Source organism: Bombus pyrosoma, linkage group LG4, assembly GCF_014825855.1.
Source record: "Bombus pyrosoma isolate SC7728 linkage group LG4, ASM1482585v1, whole genome shotgun sequence".
NCBI lineage: Eukaryota > Metazoa > Arthropoda > Insecta > Hymenoptera > Apidae > Bombus > Bombus pyrosoma.
This window is the reverse complement of record NC_057773.1, coordinates 14,631,726-14,652,116: the sequence shown is the minus strand read 5'-3', so window position 1 is coordinate 14,652,116 and position 20,391 is coordinate 14,631,726. Positions and strand designations below refer to the sequence as shown.

At 27.8% G+C, this 20,391-nt stretch overlaps 2 protein-coding genes across 7 annotated transcripts; both read left to right on the top strand.

Moving 5' to 3' along the window:
* Window positions 1-165: 165 nt before the first annotated feature.
* On the top strand, window positions 166-15,248 carry LOC122566575 (CD109 antigen-like). Of its 6 annotated transcripts, none has more exons than XM_043724039.1 (29): window positions 197-335; window positions 1,777-2,056; window positions 3,582-3,657; window positions 3,814-4,018; window positions 4,097-4,321; window positions 4,396-4,646; window positions 4,828-4,986; window positions 5,066-5,237; window positions 5,323-5,523; window positions 5,613-5,714; window positions 5,795-5,928; window positions 6,008-6,128; window positions 6,208-6,351; window positions 6,439-6,558; window positions 6,640-6,694; window positions 7,493-7,715; window positions 8,720-8,837; window positions 8,916-9,102; window positions 9,187-9,347; window positions 9,430-9,568; window positions 11,204-11,322; window positions 11,411-11,550; window positions 11,629-11,848; window positions 12,000-12,380; window positions 12,443-12,595; window positions 12,766-12,941; window positions 13,021-13,192; window positions 13,265-13,367; window positions 14,765-15,248. In XM_043724039.1, the coding sequence occupies exons 3-29, from the start codon at window positions 3,593-3,595 to the stop codon at window positions 14,965-14,967; spliced, it is 4,449 nt and encodes a 1,482-aa protein (XP_043579974.1). In that variant the 5' UTR covers window positions 197-335; window positions 1,777-2,056; window positions 3,582-3,592; the 3' UTR covers window positions 14,968-15,248. The 6 variants fall into 6 exon arrangements, with proteins under 6 accessions (XP_043579972.1, XP_043579977.1, XP_043579974.1 ...); XM_043724040.1 differs by lacking the exon at window positions 197-335 and having other exon boundaries at window positions 1,476-1,905; window positions 1,972-2,056; XM_043724037.1 differs by lacking the exon at window positions 1,777-2,056 and having other exon boundaries at window positions 166-335.
* A 573-nt stretch (window positions 15,249-15,821) lies between these two features.
* LOC122566585 (NFU1 iron-sulfur cluster scaffold homolog, mitochondrial-like) lies at window positions 15,822-20,390 on the top strand. Its single transcript, XM_043724060.1, has 4 exons — window positions 15,822-17,124; window positions 17,324-17,745; window positions 18,538-18,641; window positions 20,092-20,390. Exons 1-4 carry the CDS (start codon window positions 17,045-17,047, stop codon window positions 20,311-20,313), a joined length of 828 nt encoding a protein of 275 aa, XP_043579995.1. The 5' UTR covers window positions 15,822-17,044; the 3' UTR covers window positions 20,314-20,390.
* The last annotated feature ends 1 nt before the right edge of the window (window position 20,391 follows it).

The window sequence follows — 20,391 nt, the reverse complement described above, 5'->3', positions numbered from 1 at the left end:
AGAATACAAGTTTTAAGGTGAGAAACCCACTGATTTAAAAGTTATGATTATGTAAAATTGACTTACATTTTTTAGGGTATTTTACCAATTACTTTGACGCCATATTGGCTTCTACCCATGATTCGTTAAAATTAGTGAGTTACTGGCTGTAAATAAATGCACGTAGTTCGCGGCCATTTTGCGACGGGATTTTTAATCGTGAAGGTTGAATTAGATTTAGGTTATTCATTAATTCATTACTCTCAGACTACCGTGAGGCGGTCGGTTACTAGTACAAACTAATTTTCGGTGAAGTTCAGTTCAATGCTCATCTATGCAGACAAATCAGATGATAGGTAAAAGAAATATAATATCAAAGTAACATCTAAGATATCTTACAATTCCTCAATTCTACATAGCCATAACTTTCGAATCACTGGATTTCTCGATTTAGGATTTGTATTTTCAATCAAAAAATTAATAATTTTTGGTCTCTTAGAATAAAGTTTGACCAATTTATTTATTAATCAATGATTATCTTATTTAATGACAAATACGGAGGTCATAAATTCGTAGTATATACATACACATATATTACTGCCAAATACAATCACACACACACTCACACACACACACAAATATCGTTGAAGAGAGGAAGTTACAGAGAAGAAGATAATGATCACTTTAATATATGACAAATGCACGCGAAGATTGAGACTTCCACCTATCTATTACTTGATTTAACAAACATATCCATGTAAATACTTATTACATTTTTTCTGTTATTACTATGTATATTACATATATAGATAGTAACACGTATGTACGCACATGTTAGGTCCATAATTCTGGAAAATTAGAAAAGTATCCTTAAGGCTAATACATTTCTTATATTTTTAATATCTGACATCAGACACCATGATGAAAAGCTTCATTTTTTCTTTAAAAATTAATTTTCTTTATTTTTGAATAAAATTTGCCTGTTTAGAAAATATGAATTGTGTAATTTCGTTCATATTAAACGTGACACACATTAAACTATGTCACAAATTCATGTCAAGGTCAATAAATGAAATCTAGTAAAAGTAGAGCAATATTGTATAAAAATCCATAAATAATTAGTAGCAAACTAATTTTCCACAAATAAATAAAAAAAGTATTGATATTACCATATATTATGTTCTCAAGTAATTTTAAGATTTCCGTGAAATTAAAAGGTACAAAAAATTCATATAAATAATTCTAATAAATTTATGAAAATATTAAAATTATCCTATTTTCCTACTTAGTCTTTTTTCTGTTTACTAAATAATGTTTTATAAATGTATAAAAACTTAATCGAGGAAAGAATATATTGATATATTAATGTCATGTTATACAATTTTTGATTTGTTATTAACTGAGCTTCTCAAAAAACAAATTGATCAATTGTACTTTTTATACATATGTATATTTTATTGCTTATGTAGGTCCTAAAAAACAAACGATTCATTTACATAAACTTATTTACTGGAAGGAGATGGCATATACAATAATAAATTCTAAAATAATTTTTAAAAAATAATGTTTTCAATGTCATCACTTTGTACTATTTTTCGATTTATGGAATGTAACTTCTGAACGGCTTGATTCAGGAAGAATAGCATGTACAATGATAAATTTCGAATAAAAGATCGTAACATCATCAATACGTGGCGTAGGATACATTTTTAGCTGCTTGTGGTGCATTGAAAAATATAGTTCGCGATGAGATATTGAAGTTTGCAAACGGATAATCAGAGTCAGATTTTACAACAGTGGTACTTCGGTGGCTGGCTTGTTACTCCCATAACGGTAAAAACGTGACAGATATATACAGGAGAAGTGAAGTAGCCAGAAGGAAGGGAAACCTGCACTTGCTCGCTTGCTTTCTTCGAGCCATGATTGGTAATGCTTGTTAGTATTTGTCTAACTGTTGCATCGGAAGCTTTGCAACTTTGTTTTCTTCGATAGTTGCATTTTCCAAAAGGACCGTGCTATCACATCATAACCAGAATAATATCCTTGAAAATACAAGTAAAATAAATCCTTCGACGAGGTGAGTCACTGTTCAGAATTGTTTTGTAAGATGACGCGATCCTAGCATAAATTATCCTTTCATTTATATATTATTAGCAAAAATTAGCAACGACATATGTATTTTCTTCTTAAATAAATAAATTGCTGAAAACAATTCTAATTTGTTCAGTTGATAGTGACATATATTTTCCGAATTTGCGATCGAATTATAAAATCCGTATGAATTTATCAAGTAATAGAGTTTGGAGAACATATAAAATGTAATCTTCTGTCGTACTACTTTCTAATCAATAACTATGTACATAGATTCCGTTGGTCCATTTAGAAAAATAAGTAATGTTTGACAGATGTATTTTATTTAGAACGTAACTAATGCATCATAAAATAATGTAACACGAAACTGAAAAGATAATTGGAAGAAAATGATATAACTATAAATTTCAAAATATATATTTAAAATAACAACTATTTATATTTTCAAATGTATTAAATAAAAATTGGATAATATCTTCGAAACATAATTCAATTCCGAGATTTTTGTTTTAAATGTTAAAAAATTCATTTTTTAAAATAATTTTTAAAATTTTCTGTAATCAGGGCATGATATATCAAAACCAAGATATCAATTTAAGAATGTTTATAATAGTAATATATGATATATATTCATCGCTATTAATGACTATTACGAATGAGTATACGAAATTGTACAAAATTATATATCAATAATGTAATTATATATCATAAATTATATGTTATATCATAAATTGTATGTTTAAATATGTATGAACATAATATTATTAACAAGTATAGATTAGAGTAGAAGATTAGAAAGACAAATTGTTTGATATACAGAGTAATATGTAAAATATTATATAAATACTATAAGTATTACATTGATTTGTGTACATATATTAGAATTATTATAATGTAATTTTATAAAATAAGGATCTATACAATATAATTTATATAAGTAGCTTTTATTAAAATAAATGGCTGAGCAATATGTTTATAAAAATTTTAAATGCATAAATTTTCAAAATTTATTTGCGTTAATCATTCTATATTAAGTAAAACAAAACCATTTTTTCTGAATATTTCAATGGTAAAAAATTGAAGAGTACATTTTAATATTGACAAAATGAAACTCTTAGCTCTTGGGTTTTCCCATTGCTTTAGTCACACGATTGTGCTCACAAATCATTGCGTCATCATTAAAAAATACATAACTGCCAATGGAAAAACCAGTTTGACACTTTGAAGTGTCGATAGTTACACAATTATATAATAGAACGACTATCTTTTATATTTACAAACAAGATATACAATTATACAATATTTTTTCTCATAGGGAAAATAACTTTTATCTCTGTCATTGTACATATGTAGGTACTATATAATATACTACATTTCGTTTATGTTACTTATATATGCTACTAAATTTATGCACAGTGTGCTATTCAAAATTTACTTATTAGTAATTTTATTAATTTGTCAACGTTGTTTGTCATTTTGTATTCTAACCTAGATTTCTTTTCATATTACAGCGACTATAAAAATGGATTGGCAGTGGTTCAATATTGTTTTTTTATTCTATATAATACTAAATGTTACTGCAGAACAGTATGTATATATATATATTTTAATTATACTTCATTAGATATCTAATTAAAATAATAAATACGATAAATATATATTATACATTGTATTATCAAATATCTTATATAATTAATTATCTAACATAGCTTAATAATCAAATTTTTTAATATATTTTTAAAGATACTATAGCATAATAGCTCCAAAGGTAATACGACCTGATTCGGAATATCATGTAGCTGTAAGTATTACTGGTGTATCAACGCCATCAGCAATATACATTGAACTGTCTGGGTCATTCGACAATAATTCAAGAATAGGAGAAGTATTCAATATATCTCAAGTTACACATGTGCAACCATACAGTACAAGAATTTTACGATTTGAAGTAAATGAATTGAAGTTTGTTAACTTCTCTGCATATAAAGTATAATAATACAGTTTTTAATTTCTTTTTAAATTTTAGATTGATGATATTATTCCTGGTAAATATGAATTAATTGCACGTGGTTTATCAGGAATAGAATTTTCACAGTCAAAGTCAATAGAATTTATTCCTAAAAGTTATTCAGTCTTTATTCAAACTGATAGAGCAATTTATAAACCGGGAAATAAAGTTATGTTTCGGTGTATTTTGTTGGACTCCAGACTTAGGCCAACACTTGAAAAACTAGTAAACATCTACATTGTAGTAAGTATTTTTAAATAAATACAGTGTATGTAACAAATAAGACAAATTTTTGAATTTACATTACATTTTCATAGGATGGTAAAGGAAATAGAATTAAACAATGGAATCATCCACCTGTAACCCATGGAATTTTTAATGCGGAAATCGAATTGTCTGAGTACCCAGTTTTAGGTACCTGGAAAATTACAGCAAATATTGGTGATCAAACATTTGAAAAAGATTTTGAAGTTGCTGAATATGTATTACCTAATTTTGAAGTGATAATTGATGCTCCTAAACATTTTACATTTAAAGAATCAAAAATCACTGCAACAATCTATGCCAAGTAAGTGAATTCTAATAGTTAAGTAAACTTTTTGTAAGTTCCTAAAAGCATATTACAAATTTTTTTAAATTGATCCCTATTCCACAATTGTAACAGCGTCATTGATGTTATTTAATGATGTCTTAGTATTCTCCTAAAAGATTTGACAAAAATTATTTATTTCAAAGTGCAAATCATTTAGGTATACTTATGGTAAGCCAGTGAAAGGAGAAGCAACTGTTACGGCATATCCTGATATATTTTCTGATGTTATCCAACCAATATACCAACAGCCTGTACGAAAAGTAATTCCAATAAATGGGAAAATAGTTGTTGACTTTGACATTCATGATGAATTAAGGTATATATATATATATATCTTAAAAAACGTTATTAAATATTTTTTGAGAAAAGATATAATTTAATTTCAATTTTAATAGGCTTACTGATGAATATGAAAGACCAGTTATGCTTGATGTTACAGTAGAAGAATCTTTAACTGGTAGAAGACAGAATACTTCTGCACATATAACCTTACATAAACATAAATACACAATGGATTTGATAAAAACATCAGAATACTATAAACCAGGATTAAAGTATACAGCATTTGTATGTAGTCAAAATTACCCGTAATATTATAAATTTAAATTCTTTTTTAAATATTATAGATATAATATGAGAAAAATTCTTATAGATAAAATTAACGTATCATGATGGAACACCAGTGAGAGATAACAAAAATTTTGTTATGGTAAAATATGGCTATACTTACATTACTGATAATCAGTCCACATACACAAATATTACTGGTATGTTGGATGAAAATGGAATGGTAAAGTTGGATTTTTATCCACCAAAAACTAATGATAATATGTCATATCCTTTAAACATAGAGGTAAAATATTATAGTAGATACAAAAGCACTGAAATTAATAATAGAAATAATGATTTAACAATAACCACCAAAAAAATGATTATAAATAGGCTCAATATTTAAACCTTCATGAATGGTTCCCATCAACAAACCAAGCTATGTCTCAGAATAATGAATATATACAAGCTGTTTTGAAAACTGAAAAACCTATGGTATGATTATCTTTATGTTATTTAAATTATTTTTAAAGTATGAAAATCGTCGTTAAAAGAATATAATATTCTTGTATAAGGTTAATCGAGATGTAGAAATTGAAGTAAATTCTACAGCTCAATTGAAATATATTAATTACGAGATACTTGGACGTGGCGATATATTGGATGCAGGTTCTATATATGTACAAAATAAACATACAACAAGTTTTAAGTAAATATTTTTTAATATCTAATTACGATGTAATCTATTTCGTTCATTATTTATTTACAAAGCATGAAATATATTTTAGGTTCTTAGCAACATATGTCATGGCTCCTACTGCACATGTAATTATATATTATATAGGAAATGATGGAGAAATCATTGCAGATGCCTTAGATGTTGAACTAGAGGGACTACTTCAAAATTTTGTAAGTTAATTTGACGAATTAGTTATAATAAAAATTAGAATTGATAAACCTGAATCTGATATCTTAATTTCTATTAAAGGTTGATATTAAAATGGCATCTGAAGAAGTTGCACCAGGAGATAATATCAATTTAGTTATTACTTCGAAACCAAATTCATATGTTGGATTATTAGGTGTAGATCAAAGATCTATTCTTTTAAAATCTGGGAACGATATTTCATATGTACGTAGTATTATAAATAAATCTCATTAATTTAAGCTTCGTTATAATTATAAATAATACTTTAATATATATCTTAATTATTTGCAGGAACAAGTATATAAAGAGTTGAAATCATATGATAATAATCATGAATCACCTTATGCAAACTCGGTTTTTGATCGATATTTATGGAATCCTGGTTCGGCTACAGCAAAAGATGTTTTCAGAGTAAATAAATAAATAATTTTATTTGGATGGATTTTTGATATTTTTTTATCAATATTAATATAAATATATATTGTTTGATAGGAAAGCGGTGCTATTATCATAACAAATGCCTATGTTCATGAAAATTTTCAAATTCGTAAGTAAAGTGCTTTCCATATGGCTTAAGTTTATTACTAATATCATTTTCTTATCTCTTACACGTGATACTAAATATTTTCTAATACCGTAACATATTTAGTCAACAACATTTTATTCATTTGCAATGTAGAATGAGAAGGATGTTCTTAAATCTAATTTTTCATGTAATACTTACTATCAAGTCTTTAGTTAATCAGATCACGTACTTATTACTTAACAAGGCTTATGTCTGTATAGTATACTACAGATCTGGTGTAGAGTTCGCCTTTCCAACAGCTGCTGGAAGTTTCAGTTCAATTGCATTGCCATCAGAGAAGACGAAAGTACGCAAGAATTTCCCTGAAACTTGGCTTTGGCAAACGCTTGATGCTGGGTAATGCCATTGAAAATTTTTATCTGCTGAGAACTTTTTTTTATCATTAAAACAACACTGATATAACTCGTTAAGTAAATATAAATGTTTCTATGTGCTAACTATCTAAAAATACTTAATATATAATATCATCTTTTAAATTAATTTACTAATATTTGTTCAATAATGGCTTTATGTGATTTAGTGCTATGGTGATGGACTTATTACAATTCATATTTCATTCTCTGCAATGTAATCATCTATTCATATCTAAAAACATAAATCAGAGTATTATTATATATTTTATATAATATAAAAAATTAAGGTACTTTAAATGAAATATAATAAGAAATTAGATTAATTTCTACAATACCTTTATATTATTTTTTTTTTTTATTCCCTTGGTTGTGCTGATATAATACAATATATAGAATTGGATTACAGAACAGTCGGGAATACTGGAGGGTAGAATAACAGGCTCACCTCATGGGGCATCCACACTTCGACCAGACCTTGGTCCACCTGTTACGCACAAACTAGCAACAAGACCACCACTGGCAGGTCCTTATGCCTTCTCTCGCATCCCACCTCCTGTTTGGAATAAGCCCCGTGTATTCCTAATGCATGACATCTTAAACACCTGGCTTTTTACAAACTTTTCTGCAGGGTATTTATCTCATATACTTTCAGTTTATGAAGCTTTATGTACACGCTTTGTATACATTATTTTATAAATGACGTTCATGGGTCATGCTTTATTTTGTACAAGTTACTTTTATATAAATCAAAGCTGGAATATTTTGGGTATTCTTATGGTGAATCATCTAACTTTGTTACCTTAAATTATTTGTAAACTGCTTGTTACGAAAAAAGCTGTATGATACTAAGAGGACATACAATATAATAATTAGCTTCTTTGCTATTTTGCTTTCTTATCAAGATATGAAGATTATTTTAAATTTCTATATATAACGTGCAACACTTGATTCTGAAATTTGAGTGTTACATGCGAGTAAAATTCTGTGACATTTGCACACACTGTTTGACTATGAACATGTATTAAATTGTAATGGAATATTTCATTAATGTACTTACTTTAATAATTTCTTAAAATACTCTTTCAAATTACTGGTTCAAATGTTACACATTTATATTTGAATCAAAGTGACCTTTACATCTCAAAAAAAGATAAGATAACAAAAAATTTATTATTATATTTTACACCACTTTGATACTATATGACGTTTATTCGAAAAAATTTTAATACAACATACAGATTCCAAGTAATTTGGGGTAACAGAATTAGGTGACTTACTCTGTTAACTCTGTATAATTGGCATACATAATCAGTAATAGCCAATAGATATCATTCATATCTGTATACTTTAAATTGCTTTAGATTGTATCATTCTTCAAATGTTTATTCTATCATATTTAACGAATTTTTATAAAATACATCTAGTACAGAATATTCTATAAATAGAATGTATTTATTTGAAGAAATAAGTCATATTAGGAATTTTGCTAAAAACATTAAATTTAATATTATATACAGATTTATTTTTTTTTTAAATAAATTTGTAAATTATTATTTATGTGTATAATTGAAGCATATTGATATAGTATTACAAAATAAAATTAAAATAAAAGTTAACTATAAATTGAAAATAGATATGAAGGAAAAAATGAGCTGAAAAGAAATGTACCAGATTCAATTACATCATGGGTACTCACTGCATTTTCTGTAAGTGATGTTCATGGATTAGGCCTTATAGAAGAGCCACGAAAGGTAATATAAAATGACTATATAAATAATTGCAAAATTTCCATAATATAAATATAAAAAGAAGAATTTACGTTTTTACAGTTAAAAGTTTTTAGACCATTTTTCATCTCTATGGAATTTCCTTACTCTGTGATTCGAGGAGAAATTGTTGCAGTCCAAATTGTGGTGTTCAATTATATGAACAAAAATGTTGTAGCTGAGGTTCTGTTAGCAAATGAGGGTCAGTTTGATTTTGCAGAAATGTCCAACGAAGTTCAGGACGTACCAAGTGAGATTAAAATTTTATTATTTCAAAACATTTTGTACAAACTATAGTATATAACATTAACATAACTTATGAAAAACTTTTCAGAATTAGAATTGTATCGTAAGAAAAAGGTAGAAGTGAAAGCTAATTCCGGAAGCAGTGTATCTTTTATGATTGTTCCTCGAGACTTGGGATACATTACGATTAAGGCAACTGCAAATAGTATATTAGCTGGAGATAGTGTTGAGCGTAAATTGCTTGTTAAAGTGAAGTGTTTCTTTATAAAATTATTTTTTATCTTTCACTAATTGAAAGTGAATTTAAACTTCTCTACTAATTTATGCACAGGCTGAAGGAGAAACTCAATATGTAAACAGGGCTACTTTCATAGATCTTAGAAGTACAACAAATACATCGATGAATATTACAATTGATATACCTAAAAATGCTGTACCAGGTTCAGAATATATTGAAATATCTGCAGTAGGTAATGTTCCATAATTATCGAAATTTTGATTAGTACTTTCGATACTCATGAAGATGTGAGGGGTTTAGTAAAATTTCAAGTTTAGTCAAATATGATTCTACATGCAGAACTAAATCGAAAATATGTAATACAATTTTTTTTATATGAGGCTTTGTTTCCGAGAAAATTGAGTTTGAAAATTTGTCAAGTATGCTTGAATTTAATTAATTATCGACAAGGTATGAGTAAACAAGTTAGGAGGTTATTCTAAATGCGAAAATAAATGAAAGGTGTAGAACAAGATTTTTTGTTTAAGACTTCATTAAAAAAAAAAAAAATAGGATATGAACATGTTAAAAATTCTTACTTAAGAATTGTCCTAATACACGTCTATGATAAAATTCTTAATTTATTTGTCTCGGAAACAAAGCGTCTTACGAACAAATTTTATTGTACATTTTCGACTTATTTTCACACATAGAATAACCTATTGATTATTTACACCTGCCAGTTCGAAATTAGCCATGTTCAAGTATACTTGCTAAATTTTCAAACTTGATTTTCTCAGAAACGAAGTGTTATATAAAAAAAATTTTATTTCATATTTTCAATTTATTTTTTCACGTAGAATCACCCTGTATCTAATTGTACCATTTGAGGTGATACACGCAATTATCTCCCAAACTGTTCATTATGCAAAAAAACATTTTTAGTTGAACTTACTTTATTTTGTGGGGAACATCTTATGAACCTTTTCTATCAAATCGTATCTAGATGGACATGCCGTCTAGATTACAAAGTGATCTTTATTATTTTAAATGGATTTGTATATTTTTGTCCAGATAAGCGTGTAGCCTGTTCCGTGACTAATTCATCGACCTATAATGTGTTGGTGGACCAAAATCATTTAAGGTCATTTATAGCCTTTCAAAACTTACCTTCATTTAACATTTAGAAATTGTCTCTTATCATCTGTATTCGAAATGATGACTAGACTAGGAACGTCAATGCATTGGTTTATTCTATCCTTAAAAGATAGTTGCACCCTCTCTAATGTTTTAGAAAAAATTTGTTGGCAGTTATTCTTTATATGATTTTTCATATTATCAGGGGTAATGGGTTCTTCCTGACAAACTTGATCTTTGATGAAACACCGCAACAAAAAAGATTATAGGTATCAAATCCGGAGACGTTGGTGGAAAGGGCATCCTGCTTCTTTTTCCTATCCAACGACCGGTAAACATATTGTTCAAGAAGCGATCGTAAATCGCAAATCGAACCGCATCGAAACGAAGAACGCATACTGCTAGTCACAATAGTACTGATTCCTTCGAAGTAATTGTAACATAAATTCCAGTAAATAAAATCTTGAGAATGTTTAACAAAGGTAAGTTTTTGGCAATACGCCGATCCGAATAATATATATAGTTCCATTAAAAAAAGCAAAGACTACTTTGAAATCTGGAAGGCACGTCCACCAAGATAAGATTTGTGACCATCACAAGATGTCTCCTTCGAAATAAATTAACTTTAATTTGAAACATTTTTTAGTATAACGAATAGTTTGAAAGATAATTGCGTGTATCACTGCAAATGGGTCACTCTATGTATACGTACATGTATAGCTTGATATTAAATTATATATGTTTTTATCAGGCGATATTTTGGGTCCAAGTATTATGAATTTGGCAAATTTAATTAAATTGCCATCTGGTTGTGGAGAACAGAATATGTTAAATTTTGTTCCAAATATAATGATATTAAATTATCTCAAAGTAAGTAGATGTATAATATATACGTAATAATATATCATTAGAGAAATAGTGTAATCGCTAATATATGTATATTAAAATTTCTTTATAGAATACAAATCAATTAACACATGCAGTAGAAAGCAAAGCTCTTCGATATATGGAAATAGGCTATCAAAGGGAATTAACTTACAGACATAATGATGGATCATTCAGTGCATTTGGCATGTCAGATAGTAATGGAAGTACATGGTATACAAATATTTAATTGTTATGTTACATTCACTAATACTGTAACATTTTGTATTATACTTACATTTTATCTGCTAGGCTTACTGCCTTTGTGGCAAAAGCTTTTAAACAAGCTGCTGCATACATCCCAATTGAAGACAGAATAATAGATGAAGCTTTACAATGGTTATCAAATAATCAAGCTCCTAACGGAAGTTTTCCTGAAGTAGGAAGAATTAGTCATCGAGACATGCAAGGTGGAGCTGCGAAAGGTCTTGCATTAACAGCATTTACTCTTATTACTTTTCTTGAAAATTCAGTAAGTAAAATAATTTATTGAATAATTCAGAAGAAAAATGAAATATTAATTTTTGAAAATACAATAGTTGAGTACATACAATACTAATCTTATTGTAACATTGCATAAGGTATACATATATTCTCCACCTTTATAATATTCTGTATTATAGGACTTTAACGGAAAATATAGAAACACTATAAATAAAGGAATTGATTACATTGTTCGTAATATGAATGATCTAAATGATACTTATGCTTTGAGTATATGTACATATACTTTAAATTTAGCAAAACATCCATACGAGACGGCAGCATTTAATTTGCTAGAATCTAAAGCCATGACAAAAGAAGATATTAAATGGTGGAGCAAACCTATACCAACAAACGATAAAAATCCGTGGTATCATTCTCTACCACGATCTGTCGACGTTGAAATGACGTCCTATACTTTGTTAACTTATGTAAGGCGTAATTTAGTCGCTGATTCTATACCCATAATGAAGTGGCTTGTAAAACAAAGAAATGCTGAAGGTGGTTTTGCATCGACACAGGTAAATATTAAAATATAAATTGGAAGATTGTAGCAAATGTACATACTATTAACAACTCTTAGGATACCGTAATTGGAATACAAGCCTTGGCGAAGTTAGGCGAGAAATTAGTGACAAAAACTAATGCCATTTCTATAATATTCCTGTATGAAGGAGGTGGACAAAGTCAAATGAATATAAATCCTAACAATTCCATGATACTTCAAAAACAAATGGTAAATTCAAACTGCATTTAATATAGTTCAATAACTAATCACCTTAAGAAAAATAATTACAAGGACATGATAAAGCAAAAAGAAAAGTATCTTATAAGCATAACATTAAAATTGAGAAATGTATTCTACGTGTAATTAGTAAACGATTCTAATATTTATTATTTCCTAAGCTTCCAAAGAAAACACGGCTGATTGGTATAACAGCCACCGGAAATGGATTTGCTTTAGTTCAAATTACATACAAATATAATCTAAATGTAACTGGAGCATGGCCACTGTTCACTTTGGATCCTCAAGTAGATAAAAATTCCAATGCTAATCATTTGCAACTTTCAATTTGTTCTGGGTATATTTATCTCTCTGATATTCTATAAATATTATTTAATATTATTATTATATATTTAATGCAACATATTTATTATTAGATTCGTCCCGACTAAGGAAGCAAACGAAAGTAATATGGTTGTGATGGAAGTCAGTTTACCTTCTGGTTTCACAGTAGATAAGGAATCATTACCTAGTCTTGAAGTGTCACAAAATGTAAAACGAGTAGAAACTAAGAACGGAGACACGGTCGTAATATTATACTTTGACGAGGTATAGAACAAAATATGTATTTATATTTTTAAGCAATCTGAGATTAGTTTTAAACCAAATAATATCTTACAGATGAGCAGGCAAGAATACTGCCCTACAGTGTCCGCATTCAGGACACATAAAGTGGCAAAACAGAAACCAGTACCAGTTACTATATATGATTATTACGATTCATGTAAGTCAATAATAATAATACGCAATAATAAAATATTATTTTATAATTCATTATTAACATGTTGATTGCTCAAAGAACAAAGTACTAATGTTACTTATTTCAGCACAATACATTCTTCTATATTCTCCTACATTCTATAATATACTAGGTTGACCCAAAAAGTTTCTTTCGTTTTATAAAGATATAATAGATCCAGAATATTTTTTATTTTATATTATTTTATTGAATTATGTATGATCCATTTTGTTCCAATAGAAAAATATTTCATAAAACAAAAAATGTTGTGCATCTATTATTTCCTTATAAAATGAAAGAAACTTTTGGAAGAACCTAATAAAATTAATTAAAACGTTTTATGGCTCTATTAGTACTTTATATGATCAACTTGTCGATTTGTAACGCGATTATGAAATTTGACGAAATTTTTTTTTAATTACTTTATTGTTGCATGCATATAACGAGTAAAGTAATAAAAACCTATGATCGGACACTAATGTCCATAGTTAAACTTCATTTCAGTGCATCATTTTTCTAAACATATCTTATATTTTCTGATAGTACAACGATGAACGGAGATAAAATATAACGGTTTTGAGTTTAGGAGTCGATTGGTTCAACAAAAGTTGTCTTTGATTTATGAATCGATTTAAAAAATATCATTTTGGATTAGAGTTAGCGGTCACCTTCCAGCGGTCGAAAAAATATATAGCCCAATCGATATTGTAGCAGGAACGCCTATGGTGTCAACAAAGATTAATATTTTAAAGATTTATCTTTAATGCATAAGACAGAGTAAGCTATACAATATTTTGTGCCTAATATTTTTGTACTTAAAAATATCCCAAGAGTAAACAATAAATTCTAAATTCGAGTAAACTATACAATAGATTAAGAGTAGAATAGTAAAAGAGTAAAATTTTAAATATGCATGACTTTCGAACCAATTTATTCTTACACTCAAAACTTATATTTCAACTCTATTTATCGAGTAATATCAAATTGGTATTTCATTTTCTTCAAGATAATTGGAGTCCGATCGTTCGTTCTTATTATTTTTCTTGTTATATGCACGTCACAATAAGGCAATTAAAAAAGATTTCGTAAAAATCCACGAGGCCGTAATACATCGACAAGTTCACACTTCTTGCATTATTATTACATTAATATTAAAAATATTACAAATCTTCAGAATATATGACTGCTTCTTTAATTACTTCAAATACTTCAACAAATTTCATCATTTCTGAACTCTAGTGATCCTCATGGCAGTCAATGTATTAAGTGATATTATTTCATATCATAAATAAGTTAATATATTCTTTTTAATTTCAATTCACTAATTTTATTATATGATATAATTTATGAATCTTAATCTAGTAATAATTTTCTATGATTAGCAAGAAGAGCAAGAGTATTTTATGAGCCACGTAAAGCTACGCTTTGTGATATATGCGAGGATGAAGATTGTGAAGATTTATGTGTATTGCAACCTGGTAAACAAAAGGATTCTCCGCAATCTGCTGCTTCACATTTATCAACTTGTACATATCTCCACTTGCTTTTTACTTTATTTTACATTGCATACTTTGGATATTTGTAACAAAATTTTACATAACTTTTTTATGAAATACAATGAGGAAGTTTTGTATAAATAATAATTTACAACCAAAGTACTTACATTATATAGAAGAACCAAGCTCTTTTAATGTTGAAGTATTGTAACCTATTTAAATGATTATTATTTAAATCTTAAGTAACATAATCTTGAATCGCATAAAATTAATGTTCACTTCTTATATATATAACTTATAAGAACTTATATATATATATATATATATATAATTTTATTTTAAATAATATACTAAACACAATTTAAAATATTGCACTTTATTCAATCAATTGTTCACACATTTTAGTTGTATTCTAATATTTTTTATATTAGATTAAATATACCTTATTGTTATTGATAGCACGTTAATATTTTTTTATTTATTTGCAGTTAAACTACTAATTAAAAGCAATAATACAAATTCCTATGTATTCATCTACTTATAATAATGTAATTATTTTAATAAACTGAAGAAAATTATATTTTTAAATAATTATATAATTTAATATAATACTGCCTTAATTTAGGGGTTCAAAAATTATTAACTTTTTTGCAATCCTGTAGTTTTAGAAAATACAAGTTTTACAACGAGGAATTATCGAGTCATGAAACTTCTCGCGCAGTTGAAGGAAAGCAAAGAGAAATTAGTTCGCGCAAACAACAAAGACGAGTACCAACTATGTGTAAAAAAAAAAAAAAACAGTTTCTAATAATAAAAACACTAATCTGTTGTTAACTATTTACAGAAGTTCAGCGGAATTCCAGACGAATCTAGCTGTGTGTCGCGATACGTGATTGTACGCGAAGAGAAAAAAACTTGTTTGAGGTGTGCGGGTACGTGTACGTTAGGAATCGGGACGGATCGGGAGAAGTTCGAACGGGTTCGTCCGGGATTTCGATACACCCGTATCGCTCGGGCTTCAGAAAGTTTCGAAGTTTCGGAATACCGAAACTCGATTCGGGTATCAGCTACAGACTTACGATTTATGTATCAGCACGAGCGAGCGGGCCGTTTATCTTTGTGTCACTTCGACAGAAGCTTAAATATTCGAATCACATTTAACAGCTTTTAGCTTTTGACTTAATAATAATATCTTAATAAAGACATCCATAAAAACATTGATATACACTTTATACCTATATAAACTTATATAAACTTTATAGTCCTCTTAAGCGAGAACTGCGAATGAAAAAGGACCCCTCTCGATAGCGATGATTTCAATTCTTACTTATTTTTAATAAAAGTCCTCGCCTTATCCCGCGCACTCCGGAGTTTAATACTTTAGTGTTTTAAGGCGTTTGTCTTTTTCCGCGAACTTTCGTTTCTAAACTGGGACAGCTCGTGCCATCCAAAGGACATTATTAAATTAGGGATATTATTAGACTAGAACATTATTAACCGGCACGAGCGCAACGCTTAAAATGGAAATGGGGGAAGAAGCCATCGCCCACTAGCAAATAATTCGACGAGTTGCCAGCTCCACGATCATACATATAAACAAGTCTCGACATTCATATATTGAAGCTTAGGAAACCGTCCAAAAATTGAGTCGTATCTAGTTGTGAAAAATCAACATGGAAGACAAGAAGGTTATAGTTCTGCGCATGCGTGACATGTTTTAAATGTCTCAGACAGAGACAAAAACACTCTATTCATCTCTGTCTATCTGGTAAAAATGCGAACTTCGTTGACCTTCCATGTTGATTTTTCACGATTAGACACAATTCAACTTTCGGACGGTTCGTCTTAGCGAATGTCGACACTTGTTTATATGATCGTGGCCAGCCTTGTATTGTATACAATGATTTGTATTGTATTTGTTATTAGATTTACATAAGCTTAAAGCATTAGAAGACCTAGTTGTCACTTAAAAATTATATATAAACATTAATAAAATATTGTCGATCGTTGGCGCCACATCTGTTAATATGTACAATAATGACATGAAATTGCGCAAACAATAAGAATAATCCATACATTAATAAGCGAAAGCAAACACGAAAACAAGAAATAGTGATAAAAACTAACCGCAAATCTCTATAATGATAAGTAATTAACGAAACAATAATGGATAAAATTTTAAGAAACACATTACCTATTAGTCGACAATTATTACGTACGTCTTCAACAACATATCAATATTCGAAGTAAGCTATCAAACTTTATTCTTAATTTGTGAAAAATTTAAAATATAAACGAACAGATAAATAAATATAAATATAAAAACTTAAATGATTCGTAATATTACATTATTTATTAATTTGTTTTACTATTTATAATATAAGATTATTTATGTGATATATTATTACATGTTAAATTATATATTATTTATTATTAATGTTGCAGAATTTTTAAAGATTGTGTTGCATGTATATATACAAAATACAATAATGTTATATTAAGATCAAATCTACTTCCTGTTAAAAAACCATTTAATATTATACAAAATCGTACAATGTTTATACAAACTCAAGACACACCAAATCCAAATAGTTTAAAATTTATACCTGGTGTTAAAGTGTTAGAAACTGGTCAAACTAAGGATTTTCCTAATGCTACAGATGCATATTGTTCACCACTTGCAAAAATGTTATTCCGTATTGATGGTGTAAAGTCTGTGTTTTTTGGTCCTGATTTTATTACAATATCAAAAGCTGATGAAGATGTTGAGTGGAAATTATTGAAACCAGAAATATTTGCTGTCATAATGGATTTTTTTGCAACTGGCTTACCTATATTAACCGATGAACAGCCTGCAACAGATACTCGTGAGATTCCATTTTATTTGTCAATTTTCATACAAAATCGTTTATATAGTGTGACTAAATAATTTATATATTTGTAACTTAATAGATGTTTTATATATTTCTCAATTTAGTGGTACGTATACAGAGTGTTAATTAATAACTTTCATTTGAAACATCTTCTAAATAATTGATATATAAATGTAATGTATATACAGATTTTTTTATTGCTTTAATATGGTAATACAGAGATATATATATATATATATAGTAAAATATGGTAATATATATCAAACACTTTCTCTTTAAATTTTGTAAGCTTACTTAGAGATCATTCTTTATTTTATAACTAAAAGACTAAACACTTTTGTTCAAATGTAATGAAAGAACAGGCGCAGACAAACTCAAAATATTATCTTCAAGTGACCCGAAGATAATACATAGTTATAAATGAAAAGATTTAATTGAAACAGACAAGGATAGATGTCTCTCTCTCTCTCTCTCTCTTCCTCTTTATTAATTTTTCTTGCAGAATATGTATAATATGTTTAATATTTTCAACCTTAGTTTTTAAATGTCTACAAATAATCTGTTTCTTACAAGAGTTATCATTTGTTTTGGTATAGATGGATTATAAATTTGCCTGAAATATCTCACAAAGTTTCTGTCACGAAGTCAAACAACGTTTATATGAAACATTTTTTCTCCTTCCTGATATTTACAAAACTAATCACGTGTAGATATTTAAGACAGGCATACTGTATGTTGAAAAACAAAAATATTTCTATATGATTAATAATACTTTATTTATTATAGAAATTAGTGAGGATGATAGTGAAATAGTACAAATGATAAAAGAATTATTGGATACTCGAATACGACCGACAGTACAGGAAGATGGAGGTGATGTTGTATTTATGGTCTGTAATAATTTATTCCTATTTTTTTGAATAGTTAATATATGAAAAACGATAAATATAAATCAGGAGTCGAAAATAATAATTATTTTAAACATCTCTTGGAAAAAGGTCATAGAAATTAATCTTTACTTAAATGGAGGCCAGTTATCAATAAATCCAAGAGTAATTTCTTAAAATATTAAATGATTAAAATTTATTTTGATTATCAGCATCCATTATCGATGAAGGAAATTTAACTTTGTTTGCCAGTAACCGATACATATGACTGGAAATTTTTTTATTATCAATAATTATCGATTCCCGGAATTTTATTTTGTTTATCGATAATCATTAATCGCGACGAAAAATCTTTTTACTTACTGCTAACCAATATCGACGACAAAAATGTTTTCTAGTCACGTTCGACTATTGTCAATTGTTATTAATACTGTTGATAATTAGTATTCATTGACAACATAAAAGAACTTGATTATAAGGTTTATATATTTTATTAGGCAAACAAAATATAGTATGGAAATATATGAAACAAGGAATAGAATAAAAACTATTGTAATACAATATTATATTACAGTGTTTTTACTAACGCTTGTATTAATATCCTTACAATATTTTTCATTCTCTTCTTTGTTCCATATATTTTCATACCCACTCTCTTGCTTAATAAAATATATAAATTCTATAATCAATTTTTTTTACATTGTCAATGAATATGTTCGAGTTATCAGTCATGTTAATAATAATTAACAATAGCCGAATGTAAGCAGAAAAAGGTTTTGCCAGCGATAATGGCTATCGGTAACCAAAAAAGATTCCGGTCATTTATATTGGTTACTTGTAGCCAAAATTAAATGTCCATCATTGATAATGATTACTCATAACCAAAATAAAATTTCCGTCATCGATAATGATTACCGGTAATTACAAATTTTTAGTCAAGAGTACTAACTGTTATATCATAACTGTTAAAATTTGTCTTACAATAGTTGTGATATCTGATATAAATATAAAATTAGATTTTTAACAATTTTTAAGTCTTTTGTACATTTTAACTATAAAATACTTCACAATCCCTATGAAATGAGCTTCATAAATTAAAAAGACATTCAATTTCATTTCTAAGTTAAAAGGTATTACACATTTATATACAGCTACTCTTAAAATTATATCTTTTCATAAAGTTAAAGTTAGCTCTCCTGGCATAAAACTACATAGGTAACTGATGTTCATGGACCTAAAATTACATCATTTTATAAAGTAATTTATAAGCATAAAATAACAATAAGTTGTATTTTAGAACAAATTTTTATATCTATAATATAAATATAATATGATAGAAATCTGCAATAGCAACTTCAGTTCACTCCTTTTTAAGCAGCTTTTAATTATAGGGAATAAAGAAATTATGAATTGTGAAACTGGCAATATCTCTAAGTATTATATCTGATTATAGGGCTTCGAGGAAGGCATAGTGAAATTGAAAATGCAAGGTTCCTGCACAAGCTGTCCAAGTTCTGTGATCACTTTAAAAAATGGAGTTCAAAATATGATGCAATTTTATATTCCAGAAGTGCTTGGAGTAGTGCAAGTGGAGGATGAAACTGATCAAATCGCAAAAAAAGAATTTGAAAAGTTCGAAGAAAAGATTAAAAGCTCTAAACCTAGTGAAAAATAAATTAATGATATAATAATGATTAAAAAATCATTGTTTTGTAAGAGACCATTGTATATGTATAAATAAATTAAACACTTG

Bases quoted from the DNA above. Each gene is read 5' to 3' on its own strand.
- LOC122566575 (XM_043724037.1), top strand. From the start codon at position 314: ATGCAGACAAATCAGATGATAG. The intron at 4,322-4,395 runs GTAAGTATTTTT...ACATTTTCATAG, and splicing joins TAGTAAACATCTACATTGTA to GATGGTAAAGGAAATAGAAT. The intron at 11,849-11,999 runs GTAAGTAAAATA...TCTGTATTATAG, and splicing joins TTACTTTTCTTGAAAATTCA to GACTTTAACGGAAAATATAG.
- LOC122566585 (XM_043724060.1), top strand. From the start codon at position 17,045: ATGGATAAAATTTTAAGAAACACATTACCTATTAGTCGACAATTATTA. The intron at 17,746-18,537 runs GTGAGATTCCAT...TATTTATTATAG, and splicing joins ACAGCCTGCAACAGATACTC to AAATTAGTGAGGATGATAGT. The intron at 18,642-20,091 runs GTCTGTAATAAT...ATCTGATTATAG, and splicing joins GAGGTGATGTTGTATTTATG to GGCTTCGAGGAAGGCATAGT.